The sequence below is a fragment of the Geotrypetes seraphini genome, chromosome 14 (assembly GCF_902459505.1).
Source record: "Geotrypetes seraphini chromosome 14, aGeoSer1.1, whole genome shotgun sequence".
In the NCBI taxonomy this organism is placed as follows: domain Eukaryota; kingdom Metazoa; phylum Chordata; class Amphibia; order Gymnophiona; family Dermophiidae; genus Geotrypetes; species Geotrypetes seraphini.
The window spans coordinates 75,328,527-75,347,489 of record NC_047097.1 but is presented as its reverse complement, the minus strand read 5'-3'; the positions used below and the strand labels follow the sequence as shown (position 1 = coordinate 75,347,489).

The window sequence follows — 18,963 nt, the reverse complement described above, 5'->3', positions numbered from 1 at the left end:
CTCTGAATGGGCTCCTCAGTCATTAGCTGCGGTATAGAAGCCTCCAAGAAAGATGAAGCCTTTTCTGACTCATTTCCCTCGTTTTAAAGCTGGACAGATAATTCGAACTTTATCCACGTACTGGAACTGGGAGAGACCTTAGTTTATGGCTCCTCAACTCAAGGCCTGGCCGCTCTTACCACACCGAGCGTTTGAAAAGTTTCCGAACTTAGGGGCGGGGCTCGGACAGACCCGTCTCGCTCCCTGGCGGGTGGAGAAGGAGCCGCACGTGACCCTCTCTATGACGTCACGCCCCGCTCTGGCCTCGACTTCCCAAACTCCAAACTTTCGGGAGGAAGTCCCGCCCCCTTCCCTCTTTGCGGTTGGCGGGCTCTCGGGACGGTCCCTCGGGATTGGCCGGCCGAGATTTCTGGCGACGGAGGAGAGAAGAGAAGAGACTGAGAAAGTTGTTGCGCGCCAACATGAAGAGCCTCAAGTCCCGGCTGAAGAAGCACGAGGTGACTATCACGGTGAGTGCGAGCGAGCGAGCGAGGGAGGGAGGGAGGGGGCCGGGCCGCCCCCTCCCCTCCCCTCCCCTCCCCTCCCCCTCTCCTCCCCCTTGTGGAGAAAGGAGGGGGTGAGGTGGTTCATCCTGGGGCAAGTGGCTGTCAAGTTCCTCTCCTTCTGCCTTGCACAAGTTGGTGTCTCGCGGCTGCCTCAATTCACTTAAATACCACGTTTTCTGCTATGTGGATCAGCATTAAACAGCTAAGGTGTGGGATGGGTTCGTACAAGGTGCTTTGCCAGGGTTGCCACCCGAGGAATTGACTTACCTAGATGCACTTTCAGTTTATTAAAAAGAAATGGTTTTCTTTTCTGCTCCTAATGTAGTATATTACATATTCGTTTATGTACAAACAATGGGTGTGAATAGGGGCGGAGCATGATTGAAAATATACAGATACAATGAAATCACATTTGCACAATGCAGTCTAGGATTTTGAAAAATAAAATATATATATATTTTTTTTCAGTTCCAATCTTTTTTATTGAAAATGAGCATAAGAAAGAAAAACATTCAGTAACAGCAACAGTTCACAAAAGTTTGGTGGTGCAATGTAGAGCTCATACAGCATAAAAATAAATAAATAAAAATTAAAGCGATTATAACGTGAGCAAGTAAACGTCAATGGGGGTCCACAGAGATTGAACGGACATCTTCTGATGATATTGTAGTTTTTCTGCTGCATGTTGTTCAAAACGTTCCACCAGAAGGTAAAGTTCAATCTAGACGCCGATTTCCGATTCTGAAGAACCTGTTGGATGCCTATTGAGATCATGATATCAATCAATTTGCCTTCACATATACAAAGTTTAAAGCATGGGTGTAAAGAACGCAATATGACAATGTCAAATGAAAGATCAGCAGTACAAGCAGTTATCTCACAAATACAGGACCAAATTTAGACCCAAAATGGTTGAATCTTAGGACAGGAAAAAAGCATATGTTTAAGCGTTCCTTCAGATGTCATACAATGCCAGCAATTATCCTCAGAGGAAAGGTTTGCTTTTTTTCATTTTATATGGAGTCCAAACTGCTCTCCACATTACAAATAGTAAAGATTGAGACATACTAGCTGACAACAAGGGTCTGTTAGTTTTAGACCATAATTGATGCCAATCTTTATCTGACAGATGCCAATTAAGATCATTAGACCATCTAGTAACTATATCCGAAGAGGGGGTATAACTGGATTCTCTTAATCTATATATATAAAATCGGAGGTATGTATGTGTGTGTGTATGTGCTGCGATCATGCAAAAACAGCTTGACCGATTTGAACGAAACTTGGTATGCAGATCCCTCACTACCTGGGATGATATGTTCTGGGGGTCTCGCGGCCCACCTGCACACGTGGGCGGAGCTACAAACAGAAAATCAGATTTCACCCATTCATGTCAATGGAAAAAATGTAAAAAGCTGCCATTCTCACAGTAATTCAAAAACGGCTTGACCGATTTGAACAAAACTTGTTATGCAGATCCCTCACTACCTGGGGTGATATGTTCTGGGGGTCTCGCGGCCCACAACTCTATGTTGCTTGCTCAAGGCTGGGTTCACCCAAGAATTTATATGTTCTTGCTCCAGGAGGTGAAACTAAAAATGTTGTTTATAATCACGTTTTGCGTTAGTTGTATTGTATTCATTTTGTCAAATATTTCACATTATAATTTGAATATTGTACTTTTTATTAAGCTGTAAAAAAATAATTTCATTCACCACTATAAAGTATCTTTATTTGAATTCATTTACAGTGTTATTGCTATAATTAAATACCCGTGCAACGCCGGGGCATCAGCTAGTTTCTTATAATAAAATGACATAGCCTTACCCATAGCAATGGTCAGAGTACTAAAATATTAACTAAAGCAAAAAGGCTAATAACAGAGAGATCTAGAAGAGATTTCAAGAAACCTCAAAATATCCAATCAATGAACAGGATCAACATAAGTTAATTTATCTTGATTTCAAATTGAATTCCTATTAAAAAAAGCAAAACCAAACAAACCACAAACCCATCTAAAAAGCATGGAAAGAAGTAATTATTCATCCCATAATCAGACTACAAAATTAATTCACAAGAGGTTTCAAACTATAGACCCATTTCAAACATTCCTTTCTTGGCAATCCTTACAGAAAAAATAATCTTTCGCCAAATCTCAGATTTTGTCGAACAAACAAAAGTGCTTCATCCAAACCAAACCGGATTCCGCCAACATCATTCCACAGAACTTTCACTTATTGGGTAGACTACAAAAATTTTTTATCATCTTGACCATCACCAGTCCGTTTTACTCATTTTAGATCTATCATCGGCATTTGACACGATAGACCACAGTGTTCTCCCCAGAAATTTTTTCCAGCTGGGTGGCATGAAAAAGTAGCCAGGTGGGGTGGGATGGGGAAAATTAATTCCCTCTTTTACTAAGGTGCGCTAGCATTTTTAGCGCATGCAAACCCCCGCGCTAAGCGAGAAAACTAAAGCCAGCTCAATGCTGGCATTAGCATCTAGTGCACGTGGTAATTCTGCGTGCACTAAGAGCACGCTAAAACCACTATCGCAACTTAGTAAAAGGAGCCCTAAATGTGTACTATTTTTTATTAGTTTATTATTATTTTCCAATGCTCAATATGATTTCCTTTTTTACGGTTTGACACTTGTGCCAGAATATTTTTACTAAATTTAAGAAGTATCCAATTCTAGAAGGGAATAATTAGATATTTGCCCTCTTTCAAATGGTATAGAGGTTTAAAAAAGGGAAAGACGTTAATGAAGTCATTAGATTCAATCTAGCCATCGAAAAGTCCAAAGTAATGATTTTTCCCAACAAGGAAGGACTTTCCATGCAGACCCTTCTTAAATTCAAGTCTCAACCTATTAAAATCGTACCCTCATTCAAATTACTTGGAGTCACTCTAGATAGTAAATTTTATTATCATCTTCATATTAGTACTGTGGTCCAGTGTTGCTTTTATCTGCTACGTATGATCAGGTCACTATCCAAACTATAAGACACTGCTTCTTTGAACATTTTGATTCATTCTCTCGTGATTTCGTGTATTGACTGCTGTAATGCCCTCTATAAAGGCATAGCTAAAAAAGAAATAAGAAGACTTCAGATAGTACAGAACACCACTGTAAAGATTATATTCAATGCAAAGAAATCCGACCATGTTACCTTCTCTCTTGCAAGAAGCCCACTAGTTGCCAGTGGAACACAGAATCACTTACAAAATTCTTCTGTTAACATTTAAGACCAGACAAAATAATCAACCCGAATTCATTAATAATCTTCTTATCCCTTATAATCCTTCTAAGACTCAAGATCAACAGCCAGATCGATAGACTTAAGAGCGATAAATCCCCGGGACCAGATGGCATCCATCCGAGGGTCATCAAGGAACTGAAAGGGACTATAGCTGAACTGCTTCAACTAATAGCTAATCTGTCGATCAAATTGGGAAAGATTCCGGAAGACTGGAAGGTGGCGAATGTTACGCCGATCTTCAAAAAAGGTTTGAGGAGAGATCCAGGAAACTACAGACCAGTGAGTCTGATCTCAGTACCAGGAAAAATGGTAGAGGCACTGATAAAGGACTGCATCATTGATCACTTTGACGGACACGGTCTGATGAGGACCAGCAGCATTGTTTCAGCAAAGGCAGATCTTGTTTGACGAACTTGCTGCACTTCTTCGAGGGAGTAAACAGGCAGATAGACAAGGGTGACCCGGTCGACATTGTATATCTGGATTTTCAGAAGGCGTTCGACAAGGTTCCACATGAATGACTACTTCGGAAAATTACGAACCATGGAATCGAAGGTGAAATACTCACGTGGATTAAAAACTGGCTGGAGCATAGGAACAGAGAGTGGGGGTAAATGGACAATACTTAGACTGGAAGAGCGTCACCAGTGGGGTGCCGCAGGGCTCGGTGCTTGAACCTGTGCTCTTCAACATCTTTATAAATGATCTGGACATTGGTATGACGAGCGAGGTGATTAAATTTGCAGACGATATGAAGTTATTCAGAGTAGTGAAGACACGGGATTGCGAAGATCTGCAATGTGACATAATCAAGCTTGAGAGATGGGCATCGACATGGCAAATGAGGTTCAACATGGATAAGTGGAAAGTGATGCATGTCGATAACAAAAATCTCATGCACGAATACAGGATGTCCGGGGCGGTAATTGGAGAGACCTCCCAGGAAAGAGACTTGGGAGTTCTGATTGACAAGTCAATGAAGCCATCCGCGCAATGTGTGGAGGCGGCGAAAAGGGCAAACAGAATGCTAGGAATGATGAAGGGGATCACAAACAGATCGGAGAAGGTTATCGTGCCGCTGTACCGGGCCATGGTGTGCCCTCACCTGGAGTACTGCTTCCAGCACTGGTCGCCATATATGAAGAAGGACACGGTACTATTCAAAAGGGTCCAGAGAAGAGCGACTAAAATGGTTAAGGGGCTGGAGGAGTTGCCATACAGCAAGAGATTTGAGAAACTGGGTCTCTTCTCTCTTGAAAAGAGGAGACTGAGGGGGGACATGATCGAAACATTCAAAATACTGAAGGGAATAGACTTAGCAGATAAAGACAGATTGTTCACCCTATCTAAGGTAGGGAGAACGAGAGGACACTCTCTAAAGTTGAAAGAGGATAGATTCCATACAAACGTAAGGAAGCTCTTCTTCACCCATAGAGTGGTAGAAACCTGGAACGCTCTTCCGGAGACTATTATAGGGGAAAACACCCTACAGGGATTCAAGACAAAGTTGGACAAGTTCCTGCTAAACTGGAATGTACGTAGGTGAGGCTGGACTCATTTGGAGCACTGGTCTTTGACCTGGGGGCCACCGCGTGAGCGGACTGCTGGGTGCGATGGTGGTCTGACCCAGCAGCGGCAATTCTTATGTTCAAAAATATTTTTTCTATTCCGTCACTGAAGTATATAAATACAATGAGGTCTACCATTTTCTGTTACTGCTTCCCCTCTCTGGAATAGTATCCCAAATTACTTACGTGAAGAATCAATTCTTAATAATTTCAAGATGGCACTAAAGACATTTCTCTTTCTTGATGCCTTCGAGACTAACTGTCCTTTTAAGGGCAATTGAGTTCGATTTTATTTATAGTTGCCCCTCCTATTGTTTTTATCCCTAATTGTTCTCTTTTACTTTGACTATTATAGTTCTTGCCCTTTTACCTTTTGTTTCTGTTTATCTTTGTTTTAAAAGTCTCCGAAAGTTATTGTTAGGTGATGCTTTGTCATCTTAAATTTATATTTTAGCTAAAGTATGTTGTTATGTTTTTATGATTTGTACACCGCCTAGAACACTGTTCTTCAACCACCGGTCCGTGGACTGGTGTTGGTCCACAGAAAATTTCTGCTGGTCCGCGCAGGGCCGGCGACATCGAGTCGGCGGTTAAATTTCCTGCTGACTGCTGTAGTTTTGGCGGAAGGCTGCTGTTCCTTCCAGCCTCAGGCAATCAAGACAGGCTGCCGACGTCAGAGCCTTTCCTCTGTGAGTCTCGCCTGTTCAGAAACAGGAAGTTGAAACACAATAGGCGGGACTCAGAGAGGGAAGGTCCCAATGTTGGCATCCTGTCTTGATCGCCGCCCCTGCTGAGTTGCCGAAGAGGGCCGTGAGGAAAGTGCAGGTGGAAGGGAAAGAGCTACAGGTGCAGGTGGAAGGGAGAAGGTCAGCGTGTGCGGGAGCAAGATCATGGGGAGCCTTCGACAGTGGCTGTCTTCCCCTCCCAGCAGCTCTCGTACTTGCCAGGGCAGTGATTCACGGGCAACTTCTTCTTTCCTCAGAGGCGGCAATGGACCCAAGGCTGCCTAAGTAAATTGCTGCTGCAAGCAAGTACTGAGAGCTGCTGGAAGGGGAGGAAACCACTGTTGGAGGCTGGGAAGCTGCTGGATAAAGGGAGAGCTGCTACTGGACCTGGAGGGAGGTAGAATGAGAGATGCTGCTGAGAGGGGAAGAGGAAGAGGGATGGGAAGAGAGTTACTGTTGGATAGGGGGAGAAGGGAAGGGAGAAGGAAAAAAGGAAGGAAACAGCTGGCAGGGAGATTACAGGAGGGGAAGGGGGTTAGGGTGGAATGGAGAGATCAGATGCAGGAAAGGGGAAGAGAGAGGAATGAGAAAGTAGAGAGAGAGATTGATGCTGGAAAGGAGGTCAGCAGAAAAATGAGAGAAGGATAAAGATGCTAGATCTGGTGTAGGAGAGAGAAAAATAAAGAAAGCAGTGAAGCTAGAATGAATGATGTAAAAAGGAGAGAGGAGGCACAGGCTGGATGGAAAGGGGAGAGGGGCATAGAAAGAAGTCAGATACATATGGAAGGGGGAGAGGGCAGACAGTGGCTGGAACGGGCAGATGCTGGATTGAAGAGACAGGGCAGATGCTGGAAGGAAAAGAGTGAAAAGAAGATGAAAGCAGAAACCAGAGACAACAAAAGGTGGAAAAAAATAATTTTATTTCTATTTTGTCATTAGAATATATCAGATTTGAAATATATATCCTGCTAGAGACATAACTGGGGACTGCAAAGCCCAGGCAGTGCTTCTTTAGCTTCCAGCTGGCTTAGGGCTTTCTCTGACCAGGGGGCAGTTGTCCTAATTACACTTCCCTAACACTATTCCTGTCATGTGTGACTGCCGTATTCTGTTAGCATATTTCTGTGTAGCATTCTGTAATAACTTGGCTTGTTCAGTTTTCTTGATAGTAGAGGGGATATATGTGAAGGGGAGGGGAGACAGGGGTTTTGTTGGTCCTTGCTCTGTATATTTGTATTTATAAAATCACAATTGTACAGAATATTGTTTCTTTTTATACTTTAATAAAATATGTTCAATATAAAATCATAACTGCAGCTTGTGCAGATGGGATCAGATGGTTTGCGGGGACCGAGCTTGTGGAGACTGGGCGGAAATGTTTTTTTTTTTTAATTTGTCTTAGTAGTTTGCCATTCCACAAAATAATTCTTTTATTTCTGCCGGTCCACGGGTGTAAAAAGGTTGAAGAACACTGGCCTAGAAGGTTGATTGGGCGGTATAAGAAATTAAAAAAAACTTGATTACATATATAACATATTATATAATATTTTCTGTTTGCCTAAACGTTTAATAACGGATCCGAAATCCCTCCCCCCCTCACTTTACAATTGTACCAATATGGGAAAATGATGTTGGCATTGTCATCTCAAAGCGGGGACTCTAGATCATTTATTATTCTATTGTCCATTCATTTTGGCTTTTTGCTAGAAAATCTTGTGGCTTTATCATATGATACTATATTATTTGGAATGTAAATGAGGAAGAAAAGTCAAATTTCTTCAAATAATAATAAGTTATTACTTATTATGACAGGGGTAGCCATTCAACAAATTACATTTAATTGGAAAAATTGGAGCAGACTTAATTACAGTTTCTGGTGGAACTCTCTGTATCATATATTTAAAATGGAAAGAACTTTAGCCACACAACTACATTGTTTTAACAGCATACCAATAATAATTGATCAGGTGTTTATGTAATACACCGTCAAATAAAGTTCTAATATTAGTAGTAGTATGATAGTGTTACATGAATGTTTTACTTTGCACATTATTAACAGAAATATGATAAATGCCAGCACAATAGAATTAAAACATCTTAATAGGCATCAAGTATGGTTGGAGATATGAGGATGAAATTGCTAATGACAGTTTGCAAAGCCATCTGGAATCGGGGACTAAAATACCTCTGTAAATTTTGTTGAAGTGTATAAATCATATAGAGCTGTATTATCAGAAAATGCAATCTGATTTCTATCTGAAACTTTACACTCAAGGGAATGGCTTAATAAATTAAGAATAACCTTCCATAAGCCAAGTGGCAGATGACGTTTAATCTGAGAAAGAGGAACCCATACTAAAGCTACATGATACAAGGTTCCACATTAGGAGTCACTGCGCAGGAAAAGAATCTAGGTGTCATCATTGATACTTTGAAACCCTCTGCCACCACACCTTGAATACTGTGCAATTCTGGTCACTGCATCTCAAAAAAGATATACTGTAGTAGATTAGAAAAAGTAAAGAAGGGCTTTGAAGACAGAGGGATGGAATGACTACTACGGTAATCCATGCTACTAATCCAGGGCAAGCAGTGGCTTCCGCCTTGTCTGTCTCAGTAGCAGACTATGGACTTTTCCTCCAGGAACTTGTCCAAATCTTTTTTAAAAACCAGCCTCATTAACCGCTGTTACTAGATGCTTGCCAGAGGATGTAGTAACTATGATGTAGGTTTATTATTTATTGGAAGCTTCTATACTGCTACAGTTACTAATGACTGGGGAGTCAGTTCTGAGCAGTTTGCATGAGCTTCAGTAGTGGTAGTACAATACTTGAACTAAATATATGTGAATCTTACCTATTTATACCATCTATATACATATACTATAATTGTTTCTGTATTGTCATATACTCGTCTTTCTTTGTATTATTTGTAAGTTCACTCTTTTGTGTTCCAAGTGGAGGTAGCCTGCTATTTCCTCCATGTTGCTACTCTCCCTAAATGTTTCTTTATTTTCTAAAGTATTCTGTGAAGAGTATCGTCTTTATTCCTGTCTTGAACTTCTTGATGTCCTTTTTCTAGTTTTGATTCCTTTGGAAAGGAGTTCACTACATTGGGGCCATCACTGAGAACATTTTTTCCTGACACTTTTGTATTTGATGTCTCTGAAGGAGGGTATTTCCAGTAGACATTCTTGGCTCGAGTGTAGGGCATGTGTTGGTGTATGGTTGTCTAGTCTAGTTGCTGGTATTGAGGTTTTGACAGACAAACGATTTTGTATGTCAGTAACATGATCTTGAATTTCATCCTGCTCTCAATCAGGAGCCAGTGTAACCCTTTCAGTAGCAGGGTGGCACTTATCTGCTTTGATTTTCCCATCAGCAATCTAACTACTGCGTTTTTGTACTATTTGGATCTGTCTGATCATGCACTTTGGAATGCCCAGCAGGATTGCATTGCAATAGTCGAAGATTGAGAATACCAGGGATATTACTAAAAGGAGTGGTTTGGGATTGGCTTGCAGCCTTTCTTCGGGATCATAATTTTAGAGTAGCTATGGATGGTTCAGCATCTAGAGATATATTATTAGAATGTGGGGTATCACAGGGCTCAGCCCTTTTACCTATTCTGTTTAATATATTTTTTAGTCCTCTTGTAAGCCGAATTCAGGAATTAGGAATCAGTGCATATTAGTGCTGCCCGATTTCCGATTCGAATCGATTCACCTATTCACTTTGGCTTCCTGATTTGGTGACTGACCCTCCCCTTCACCCTATAAAGCAGGAGTGGCAGTGGTGCCTTTTGCTAGCTGGCTGCTGCCGCACCCGCTTTACGGGGCGAGGGGGGAGGTTCAGTCAGGAAGTGCTGCAGTGTCTTCTCCCCTGGCCTCCCATTCTACAGCTCAGACAGCATGGAAACTAGCTATCGCAGCAGCCCTAGAGCAAGCGTATGCCTCGCCAGCCGTGCCTATATGACCACCACCACCTTTAACACCCGGGGACAGAAAGAGCTGCAGAACACTGAATGCTTTTTCGACCGCATCTGCACCATGCAGGGCGCTCTCCTGTAGCAGATCCTGGAAATGGAACTTGCGGAATCTGCCCCATAGTCTGTTGGCTGTACCACATAGCGGCCACTCTTGTCAGTGAACGTCGTCAGGTACTCCATGACGGTGATGAAGGGGGGCTGTCAAGGTGAGAAAGTGGGGATGAGCTTAGAAACGGGAAGAGTTCTGAGACCCGGACAGACTCAAAACAGACTCTGCGATTGTTGGTTAATAAGCTGAAAGCAATGCGTGCCCATGTTTTTGTAGCTACTGCTGACTTCAGTCTCTCTCTTTCTCTCGCTACAATTCCATGTCTTGCACACAAACAGTACATTAGAAGGAACAAGGTAAAAACCAGGATTTCCAGGAGCGCGAGACACAAACTTTACTCACGCCGTCCCGCCCCTTCACCCATTAAGAGAATGCGTCTCCTGTCCCTTCTCCCCCCCCCTCGAATGGAGAAACTCCAGTCCTGCTGTCAACAAAAGTCAAGCGGCCACCCTGCCCATCTGTGCTCCAAAGGAAGTCATCCTGCCACTGTATCGTGCAATGGTGCGCCCGCACCTGGAGTACTGTGTCCAGTACTGGTCGCCGTACCTCAAGAAGGACATGGCGGTACTTGAGAGAGTCCAGAGAAGAGCAACTAAGCTAATAAAGGGTATGGAGGACCTCTCATATACTGACAAACTGAAAAAGCTGGGGCTTTTCTCCTTGGAAAAGCGTAGACTTAGAGGAGACATGATAGAAACCTTCAAGATCATGAAGGGCATAGAAAAAGTAGATAGGGACAGATTTTTCAAATTATGGGGAACCACAAGTACAAGGGGGCACTCAGAGAAATTGAAAGGGGGAAGGTTTAGAACAAATGCCAGGAAGTTCTTTTTCACCCAGAGGGTGGTGGACACATGGAACGCGCTACCGGAGGATGTGATAAGCAGGAGCACGCTACAGGGCTTCAAAGAAGGTTTAGATAGGTACCTGGAAGACCAAGGGATTGAGGGGTATAGATAGGAGTAGAGGTAGGTTATAGGGATAGGATTAGAGACAGTACAGAATTAGTCAGGGACACTGTTCAGGCAACTAGGCCTGATGGGCTGCCGCGGGAGCGGACCGCTGAGCGAGATAAACCTCTGGTCTGACTCGGCGGAGGCAACCTCTTATGTTCTTAACCTGTCAGACTTCTCAGAGGTCCATGTAGCCCCCTGGAAGAGGGGGAGATGTTAAAACAAAAAGTAGAGAAATCTGTCTTGTGCCCAACACTTCCTCTTTCGGGATGATTTGGGCTTGGCCGTTATCTGACTTCTCCAAAAATCAGATGTTTTATCATTTTTAACAGCTGCTCTCCTGTAAGTGGTTGCATATATTCGGGTCATCCCCCAGTGACCACCTGAAACTCTCCCGGACTTCCTGCAGGCCTGCCTTTTGAACATATTTGGTGGCATTATACTAAAGCACAGATTTATTGGGATAAAGTAATTTCCTTCATTGAGGAAGTATTAGGCATTCCGATCCCTAAGATCATGGAATGCTGTCTTTTGAATATGGGGCCGGACGTCCTGCCTTTAAAACATCAGAAATGGACACATTTGATAATGATAGCAAGTCGACTTGTTCTGGCATCTGCCTGGAAACGGTTAGATTTACCAGATTTGCAAATACTATTGGTTAAAGTTCAATACATACAGCAGATGTCTAAATTAACTGCTCTTCAGAGAAATCAGTTACAGAATTATAATACCATCTGGAGTGCTTATGAAATTTGGAATAACTCCCAAAATAATAGTCCCAATTGATCTTTTGATATGACTTTATGCGCACATCTTATAAATCTCCTGCACACTTCTTTTCACCGGGGTGGGAGGGGGAGTAGGGATGGGAGGGATGAGATTTATTAGGTATCATAGATTATTTAAAAGTTTTAGCATTTGTTATGAAATAAGATATAAAATGAGTCAATGTATTGTTTTGTACACAACTATGTAACATAGATTGTTTTTAATTGCATTATTTTTCAATTAAAAAAAAAAAAAATATATATATATATATGTATGTATATATATCAGCGGTCTCAAACGCGCGGCCCACGGGCCGCATGTGGCTCTCCAGGTTTTATTTGCGGCCCGCGGTCTGGAGGCCATCATTCTCTTCCTTTTGGAGCAGCAGCCGGCTCGTTCGCTCAAAGCCGCGGGTTGGCGGCTCCTTGCGCTATCCACTCCTGCATCGGAAGCCTCTCTGATGTCACAACATCAGAGAGGCTTCAGGCGTGGATCTCGCAAGGAGCCGCCACCCGCGGCTTTGAACGAACGAGCCGGCCAGACACGCTGCTGCTCCAGTGGCGTACCAAGGGGGGGGGGGGCGGTCCACTGTTCTCTTCCCTGCAGGGCTGACCAACTCTGGTGGCCCGGCGTCAATTCTGACATCGAGAGGACGTTCTGGCTAGCCAATCGCTGCCTGGCTGCCCGGAACGTCCTTTCCGACGTTAGAATTGACATCGGGCAGCGAGAGTTGGTTGGCCCCGTGCAGAAGAGAAGCAGGAAGATGGCCTGTTCCGATAGCGGCAGCAGCAGCGACCTATTCCGCGGCGGCGGTGGCATGGGGGAGGGCAGGAAGGAAGGAAGAAAGAAAGAAAGAAGGTGGGGTGGGGATGGGGAGCCAGAAAAAAAAGCAAAAAATGGGGCACGGAGGAAGGAAGAAAGAAGGAGGGGGGACAGGGAACCAGAAGCAAAGCAAAAAATGGGGCACGGAATCAGAGAAAGACAGACAGAGAAAGAAAGAAAAAGTTGGGGGAAGGAATGAGGTCTGGAGGAGAGGAAGCATACAGAAGGCTGAAAGAAGGGAAGAAGTACTGGATGCACAGTCAGAAGAATAAAGTACAACCAGAGACTGATGAAATTACCAAACAAAGGTAGGAAAATGATTTTATTTTCAATTTAGTGATTAAAATGTGCCAGTTTTGAGAAAGAAAAGATATTGAACTTTAAATGTGAGTGCTGCAGAAAAAAATAGAGTACTTGGAGGGCCGAAGAAAAAATAGTTAATGTCTTATTAAAGAAATGATAATTTTGCATGAGGTAAAACTCTTTATAGTTTATATATCTTTCCTTTTAACTGTTAAAGGAAAGTTTTATAAACTATAAAGAGTTTTACCTCATGCAAAATTGTCATTTCTTTAATAAGGCATTAACTATTTTTTCTGCGGCCCTCCAAGTACCTACAAATCCAAAATGTGGCCCCGCAAAGGGTTTGAGTTTGAGACCACTGATATATATGTATATATATGTATATATATATATATACTGAATATCTTGGTCCAACTTCATACTTGATTATGTGCAATATTCACATGATAGCAATGACCCTTTCTGATAAACTAGGGTAGACTTCATAAGGTTGCAGTCTATGTCAAAAATGTGCTGCTAGTTCTCGCCTTAATTTTAGCCTAAGGGAGAAAGGGATTGGGACTTACACTCCTTTTTTTGTAGTTTTACAACCACACTCAAAGCGGTTTATATACAGGTACATCAAGCATTTTTCCCATCTATTCCGTTGAGCTCACAATCTGTTTAATGTACTTGGGGCATTGGCGGATTAAGTGACTTGCCCAGGGTCACAGGGAACAGTGCAGGGTTTGATCCCACAACCTCAGGGTGCTGAGGCTGTAGCTCTACACACTCCTGCAAAGTGACCTGCTGGAATACATGGGGTGTCCTGCAGCTTTATAAAATAAGTCCACCTAGGTATTGTATTTGACATTCCACTTGTACATAAGTATTATGTGGTTTACAAAACTAATACAGTAGGCACATTGAACTACCCACAACTCAAAAGTGGGCATGGCCATGATGGGGCACACATCAGGTTGGGCAGACTAGATGGACCGTTCGGGTCTTTATCTGCCGTCATCTACTATGTTACCCTCTCTGTCCCAGATGGGCTTACAATCTAAACTAAAGTGCCTAAGAGAAAAACAACATTTCTTTAATAAAGAGATAGTAGAAAGGAGGAAAAAGGGAAGAAGACGCCACAGAAAAATCTTCAGAACATTAGTAGCAAGAACCATAGAAATCAGACCCTCTTGGCCTCCTTGTATTGGTGACATTTTATAAAATTATCCTTTTAATGTTGTTTCTTTAACTTGTGTGATTTGATATTGAAATGAAGAGAGACGGAGGATATGATAGAGAAACATAAACTTCTCAAAAGTATAAATGCAAGGTTAATAAATTTATGTTTTAAAGAGAGAAGCTTTTTTTAAGGGTCTCAGTATGAGGCTCTAGAATTACATACAGTAGAGGTAGTGTATGCAGATCCGTCTCATGCATATTCATTATGGGTATCCTGAAAATCTTAGTGGCAGGGGTTCTCGAGCCAGTCAGGTTTTTCAGGATATTCACAATCAATATGCATGAGAGACTTTCATACAATGGAGGCAATGCATGGAAATGCTCTCATTTTAGCTGTCTTGAAAATCAGACCGACTTGGTGTGTCCTAAGGTTTGAATCAACACCCCTGTTGTAGGGGAAAGACTCAGGAATAGCACTAGAAATATTTCTTCATTGAAAGAATGATGCAAGGACCATATCAAGACAGATGGTAATGAAATTCAAAACGGCATAGGGTAAGCATGGAGGGAATCCCTATTGCCTCAGGAATATTGGGCAAACTAGGGGAGCCCTTTGCTCCTTAACCATCATAATGTGTGGTTGCTTCTGACACTGGGTGGTCAAGGGTATACAACAACATGGTTAACGGTGTATAATTATGGTGGTTTTGTTCTCTTCCCAAGCATTGTATTCAGAGTTCTTTTCTGTATTGGAGGTTTGTATAGTTTTCCTAATGTAGAAATAGAGAAAGCTGTAAATCATTATCGTGCCTCTTAGCCTTCTCAGTTGTCACATTGGGAGACAGAATGGCAGCAGCAGTAAGTTGAAACCTTGGTGATAGTCCCCAGAATAGTATTCAGACTTGTAAAAAGAGGTAGTCTTTGCAGACAGGGCGTATGTTTTCTGCTAAATTAAGGACTTGACGTATTCTTCAAAAGAGAAGATCACATTGCACCAGCTGTATACAGTAGCACAGACTGTGTGTGGGAATGTGACCTGTTGAACTGCTTAATATTTCTCCATTGCTGTCTGCCAAGCTTGGGAGCATTTTGATTTTGGGACTTGTGGATCTTCAGTAGTAGTCCAGAATATGAAGCGCTCCCATAGCTATTCTTGCAACAATAGTGTTAACATGGGGTGCTGTGTAGACATGGATGTAGCCCAGGTTGTGTAAGAAGAGCAAACTGCTATCAAGGTGCAGATGCTCTCCAGTTTTAAGTGTATAGGTTCTTGATTGCCATGGAACTTGGCACCCCACTTCCAATATTTGTGTTGTCTGATTGTTTTCTGCTGCACAATCCTATGGTTTCTTTTGTTATTGTAAGAAAATGAAATGGAAAATGGTTGTGTGGGTTAGTTGAACTGCATGTGCTTTGAGGGAAGACCTGGAAGCAGATAGTTTTGAGATGGTGATGACACACTGGATGAGACCTTGTACTGTATTTGGTTTTACCTCCAGTAATACTTGATGTCCAGGTGCTCAGACTTAGAAAAGCAGTCTAGGGCAGGCAGTGTATACAGGCTTGTGGCATATGGATGACTTACAGCTTCCACTTTTATCTATGGCTGCCCACTTTTTAAATAAAATTGAGGCTAAAGTTAATTGAGACAAGCCTGTATATGCTGCTCCTGTATTTTATTGATGTTCAGCTATTTTAGACCCTTTATTTTGTAGCAGCAAAAAAATAAAAAATGAACCAGGTTAAACAGATATCTCTAGCATTTGACTTTTTTACTAAGTTCACTGAGATACAAATGAAGATGATTGCTATGTTTTGTCAGCTGGGCAATCCTGTGAACATCCAACTAGGTCTTCTTCTATAAGACAGGGGTGCTTTTAGCAAGGAGGTGATCTAAGTGAATGACAGTCGGCCCTTGGAATGACGGCTCTAGAGAGAAGATCCATTTTATGTTGTCCTCTGACTATGGTGAACACATTTGCTTAATCTTTTTTTTTTTTTAACTTTAAATTTTTATTAATTTTCAAACAATATAAAATCAGCACACATAGCTCACAATGAACATCATCATCAGGACTAATATAGCAGATGACCACAAAACACATTGTAAAAACAAGGAAATCTTGATTTGCTGTCCCCAATCACCCCCCTCCCCCAGCCCACAAAGATCTTTGTGTTCCCCACTGGCGACGCCTTTCACCGCCCATTTGCCACTCGTAGACTCGCTGAATCTAAACTTCTCCAGCCACCTACGACTCGCCATACACTCCCACTGCCAAATTGCCGTGTACTGAGAGTTAAAGCATACTCGGGAAGTTGATTAATCTTTCGTAAAAGCAAGCCCCTACGGAGCTCAAATTTTATCCTGCCATCCGGTAGAGTGAATTCATTTGCTTTATCTTGATTACGTCTTGCTCCTGCCTGCCAGGGTCTGTGCAACGGAATTAACATACTGCAGCCTTATTTGTCTACACTAACCTGTGGCCAGGCTGTCATTTGAGGTGGCCTGAGCCCACAGTGAGGGGGCACAAAAATATGCCCCACGCCCTGCTCCCTGTGCTCCACCCACCCCTCAACTCCAATCATTTTTGTCTGCTTGCAAGGATCACCAAACCCTGCAAGCCTAAGAGGTTCTCCACCGGTGTTCTGTCTTGTCAGTAGCATTTTCAGTGGATACCCCCCCCCCCCATACCAGACTCCCCAGCACTTATGCAGGGGTGTAAACTGTGTTTGGGTGAGGGTTTCCAGCCTGGCAGCAGTCTATAAAAAATATTGCTGACAGAACATGGGCGGAGAACCTCTTTAGCTGGTGATCTTGGGGAACCCCTGCTTACCTATAGCAGCAGATTCTCAGTGCCAAAATATGAGGGGAACAAGGTCTGAGTGGCTATGCCACTGAATGTCTTCCCCTCCCAACCAAAAGAAGAGAAATTCTATGCCACTAAGCTTCCCCGAGACTTTTGCTAAACTAAACCATGCTCACTCCAATACTACCCCTCCCAGGATGATTCTGTAAAATCATAGTTAGTAGCCATTCTTTATATATGTATATGGTTAGTTTCTAAAAGCAATTTAGGTTGCTCCCCCCTCTCTGTGGATAAAAGCATTGATATGATTCTTTTTAAGTCTGGGTGGCTGGGGCTGCACACAAAGTGGTAGGTGCGGCTCTGGCCACCTTGTTGGGCAGACTGGATGGATCCTGAGGGTTTTTATCTTGCACAATTTACTGTTTACTGCGAGTTCTCCTAGCTGTCAGAAGCTCTTTTGTTTTGAGTGCAGCTGTCTATTGGCAGCTTATGTGACTGCCTAGTTAGACTAATGGTTAAGCTGGCCCCATTTCCAGTAGTGGCTACTAGTGTTGGCATCCCTGCTATTATACATACCCCTTGGCTGCCGTCTCCAATTCCATCAGTCGCCCTGCCTATCTATTACTCAGCACAAGAGCATGAACAGAATGTGTTGTACACAACTCTTTCCTGTCAACTAGCAAACCATCCAAAATAGTCTTTGCCCTTGCGTCTGCCTGTCGTGTCATCTTTTTTTTCAGCTTCAGCCACACTTCAGCCCAGTGTCTTTAGCAAAGAAGCTGAGATGCAGCCTCTCCTGTGAGAAGTTGGAAGGGGGCAGCCTGTAGGTGCTCAGGCTGTCCCCTCTCCCTTTTATTGGCACTCTTTAAAGTGCTGAAGTCTGAAACAAGGCATAGAGAGGCATGTATATAGAATTAGCAGAGTGGGAAGTGCAGTAGCAGAGTTCATAGGATTATTTTGCTACGGTGGCTATCTGTGCAGAAAGTTGCAGTCTGTCCTGCAGGAAGGTGAGCCATGTTTCTGGGACCTATGGCCACAGTAGGGATTCGGAATGAGGTCCATGGCTTCAACGAACTGTCCCTTGGTACTACAGAAGCCTCACCAAACTCAAGGACTTATGGTTGGGACCGTGTCCAGAGGCTTGCTGCCTGGAAGAGGAGATGTATATGGGGGCTTAAGAAGCATCACTGGTTCTCCTATTCTGCCAAAAACATGGTAGGTATCTACTGTGTACAGAAATGATTGTCCTCTGCCTTCAAGCAGGGCTAGTCTCTTGCTTGGAAAATATGATAGTAAGGTTTTGGGATTTAAGTGTAAAAAGCTGTCTTATTTCTGGGATTTGATGGGTCAATTTCTATTGTGTGCTTTGGAGTGTTGGTTCCAATCTGGATTTTCAAAATGGTTCCAGATCATGTCAGCGCTGAACCTTCTTTTTCTAAGGCAATTAGAATGGCTGGTAAATCTCCTGAATTCTCGGTACTTAGATTTAAGGCTTGTAGCTTTGCAACATACTCTGTCTGAACCCAAGCAAAATGGAGATTCTTTGGGTTCCTAACACAAGTGGACTGACTTCAAAATATCTTTTGGGATATATGAGCCCCCCCCCCCTAAAATCACAGGTCAGGAATCTCGGAATACTGCTTGACTCGTCGTTCACTCTGATCCTGCAAATTCAACTACTTTAAAAAAAAATTGTCCGTCATCTTCGGCAGCTACACAATCTCTTTCCATATATTAGTCTGACCAAAGCAGCCCATGCCATGATATCATGACTAGACTACTGCAATGTCCTATACAGTGGTCTAACCAAAAAGAGTTTGCATCGGCTTCAACTAATTCAGAATGCTGCAGCATGACTGATACAAGGCTGCAAGAGGTGTGACCCCCCATCATACCCGTCCTGCACAAATTACACTGGCTACCAGTATCTTACAGAGCTAAATT

The 18,963-nt window shown here is 42.8% G+C and overlaps 1 protein-coding gene across 6 annotated transcripts in view; it reads left to right on the top strand.

Annotated features, from left to right (window-relative positions):
- The first annotated feature begins 356 nt into the window (after positions 1 to 356).
- UACA (uveal autoantigen with coiled-coil domains and ankyrin repeats) overlaps positions 357 to 18,963 on the top strand; it is a 116,615-nt gene continuing 98,008 nt past the window's right edge. Inside the window, exon 1 of one of the 6 annotated variants that reach the window (XM_033920285.1) lies at positions 357 to 509. In XM_033920285.1, the coding sequence (XP_033776176.1) occupies positions 462 to 509 (48 nt within the window). In that variant the 5' untranslated portion in view covers positions 357 to 461. Of the gene's footprint in view, positions 510 to 634; positions 753 to 17,776; positions 18,235 to 18,963 lie in introns of those variants that run through there. The other 5 variants (XM_033920286.1, XM_033920287.1, XM_033920284.1 and 2 more) reach the window with 5 other exon arrangements.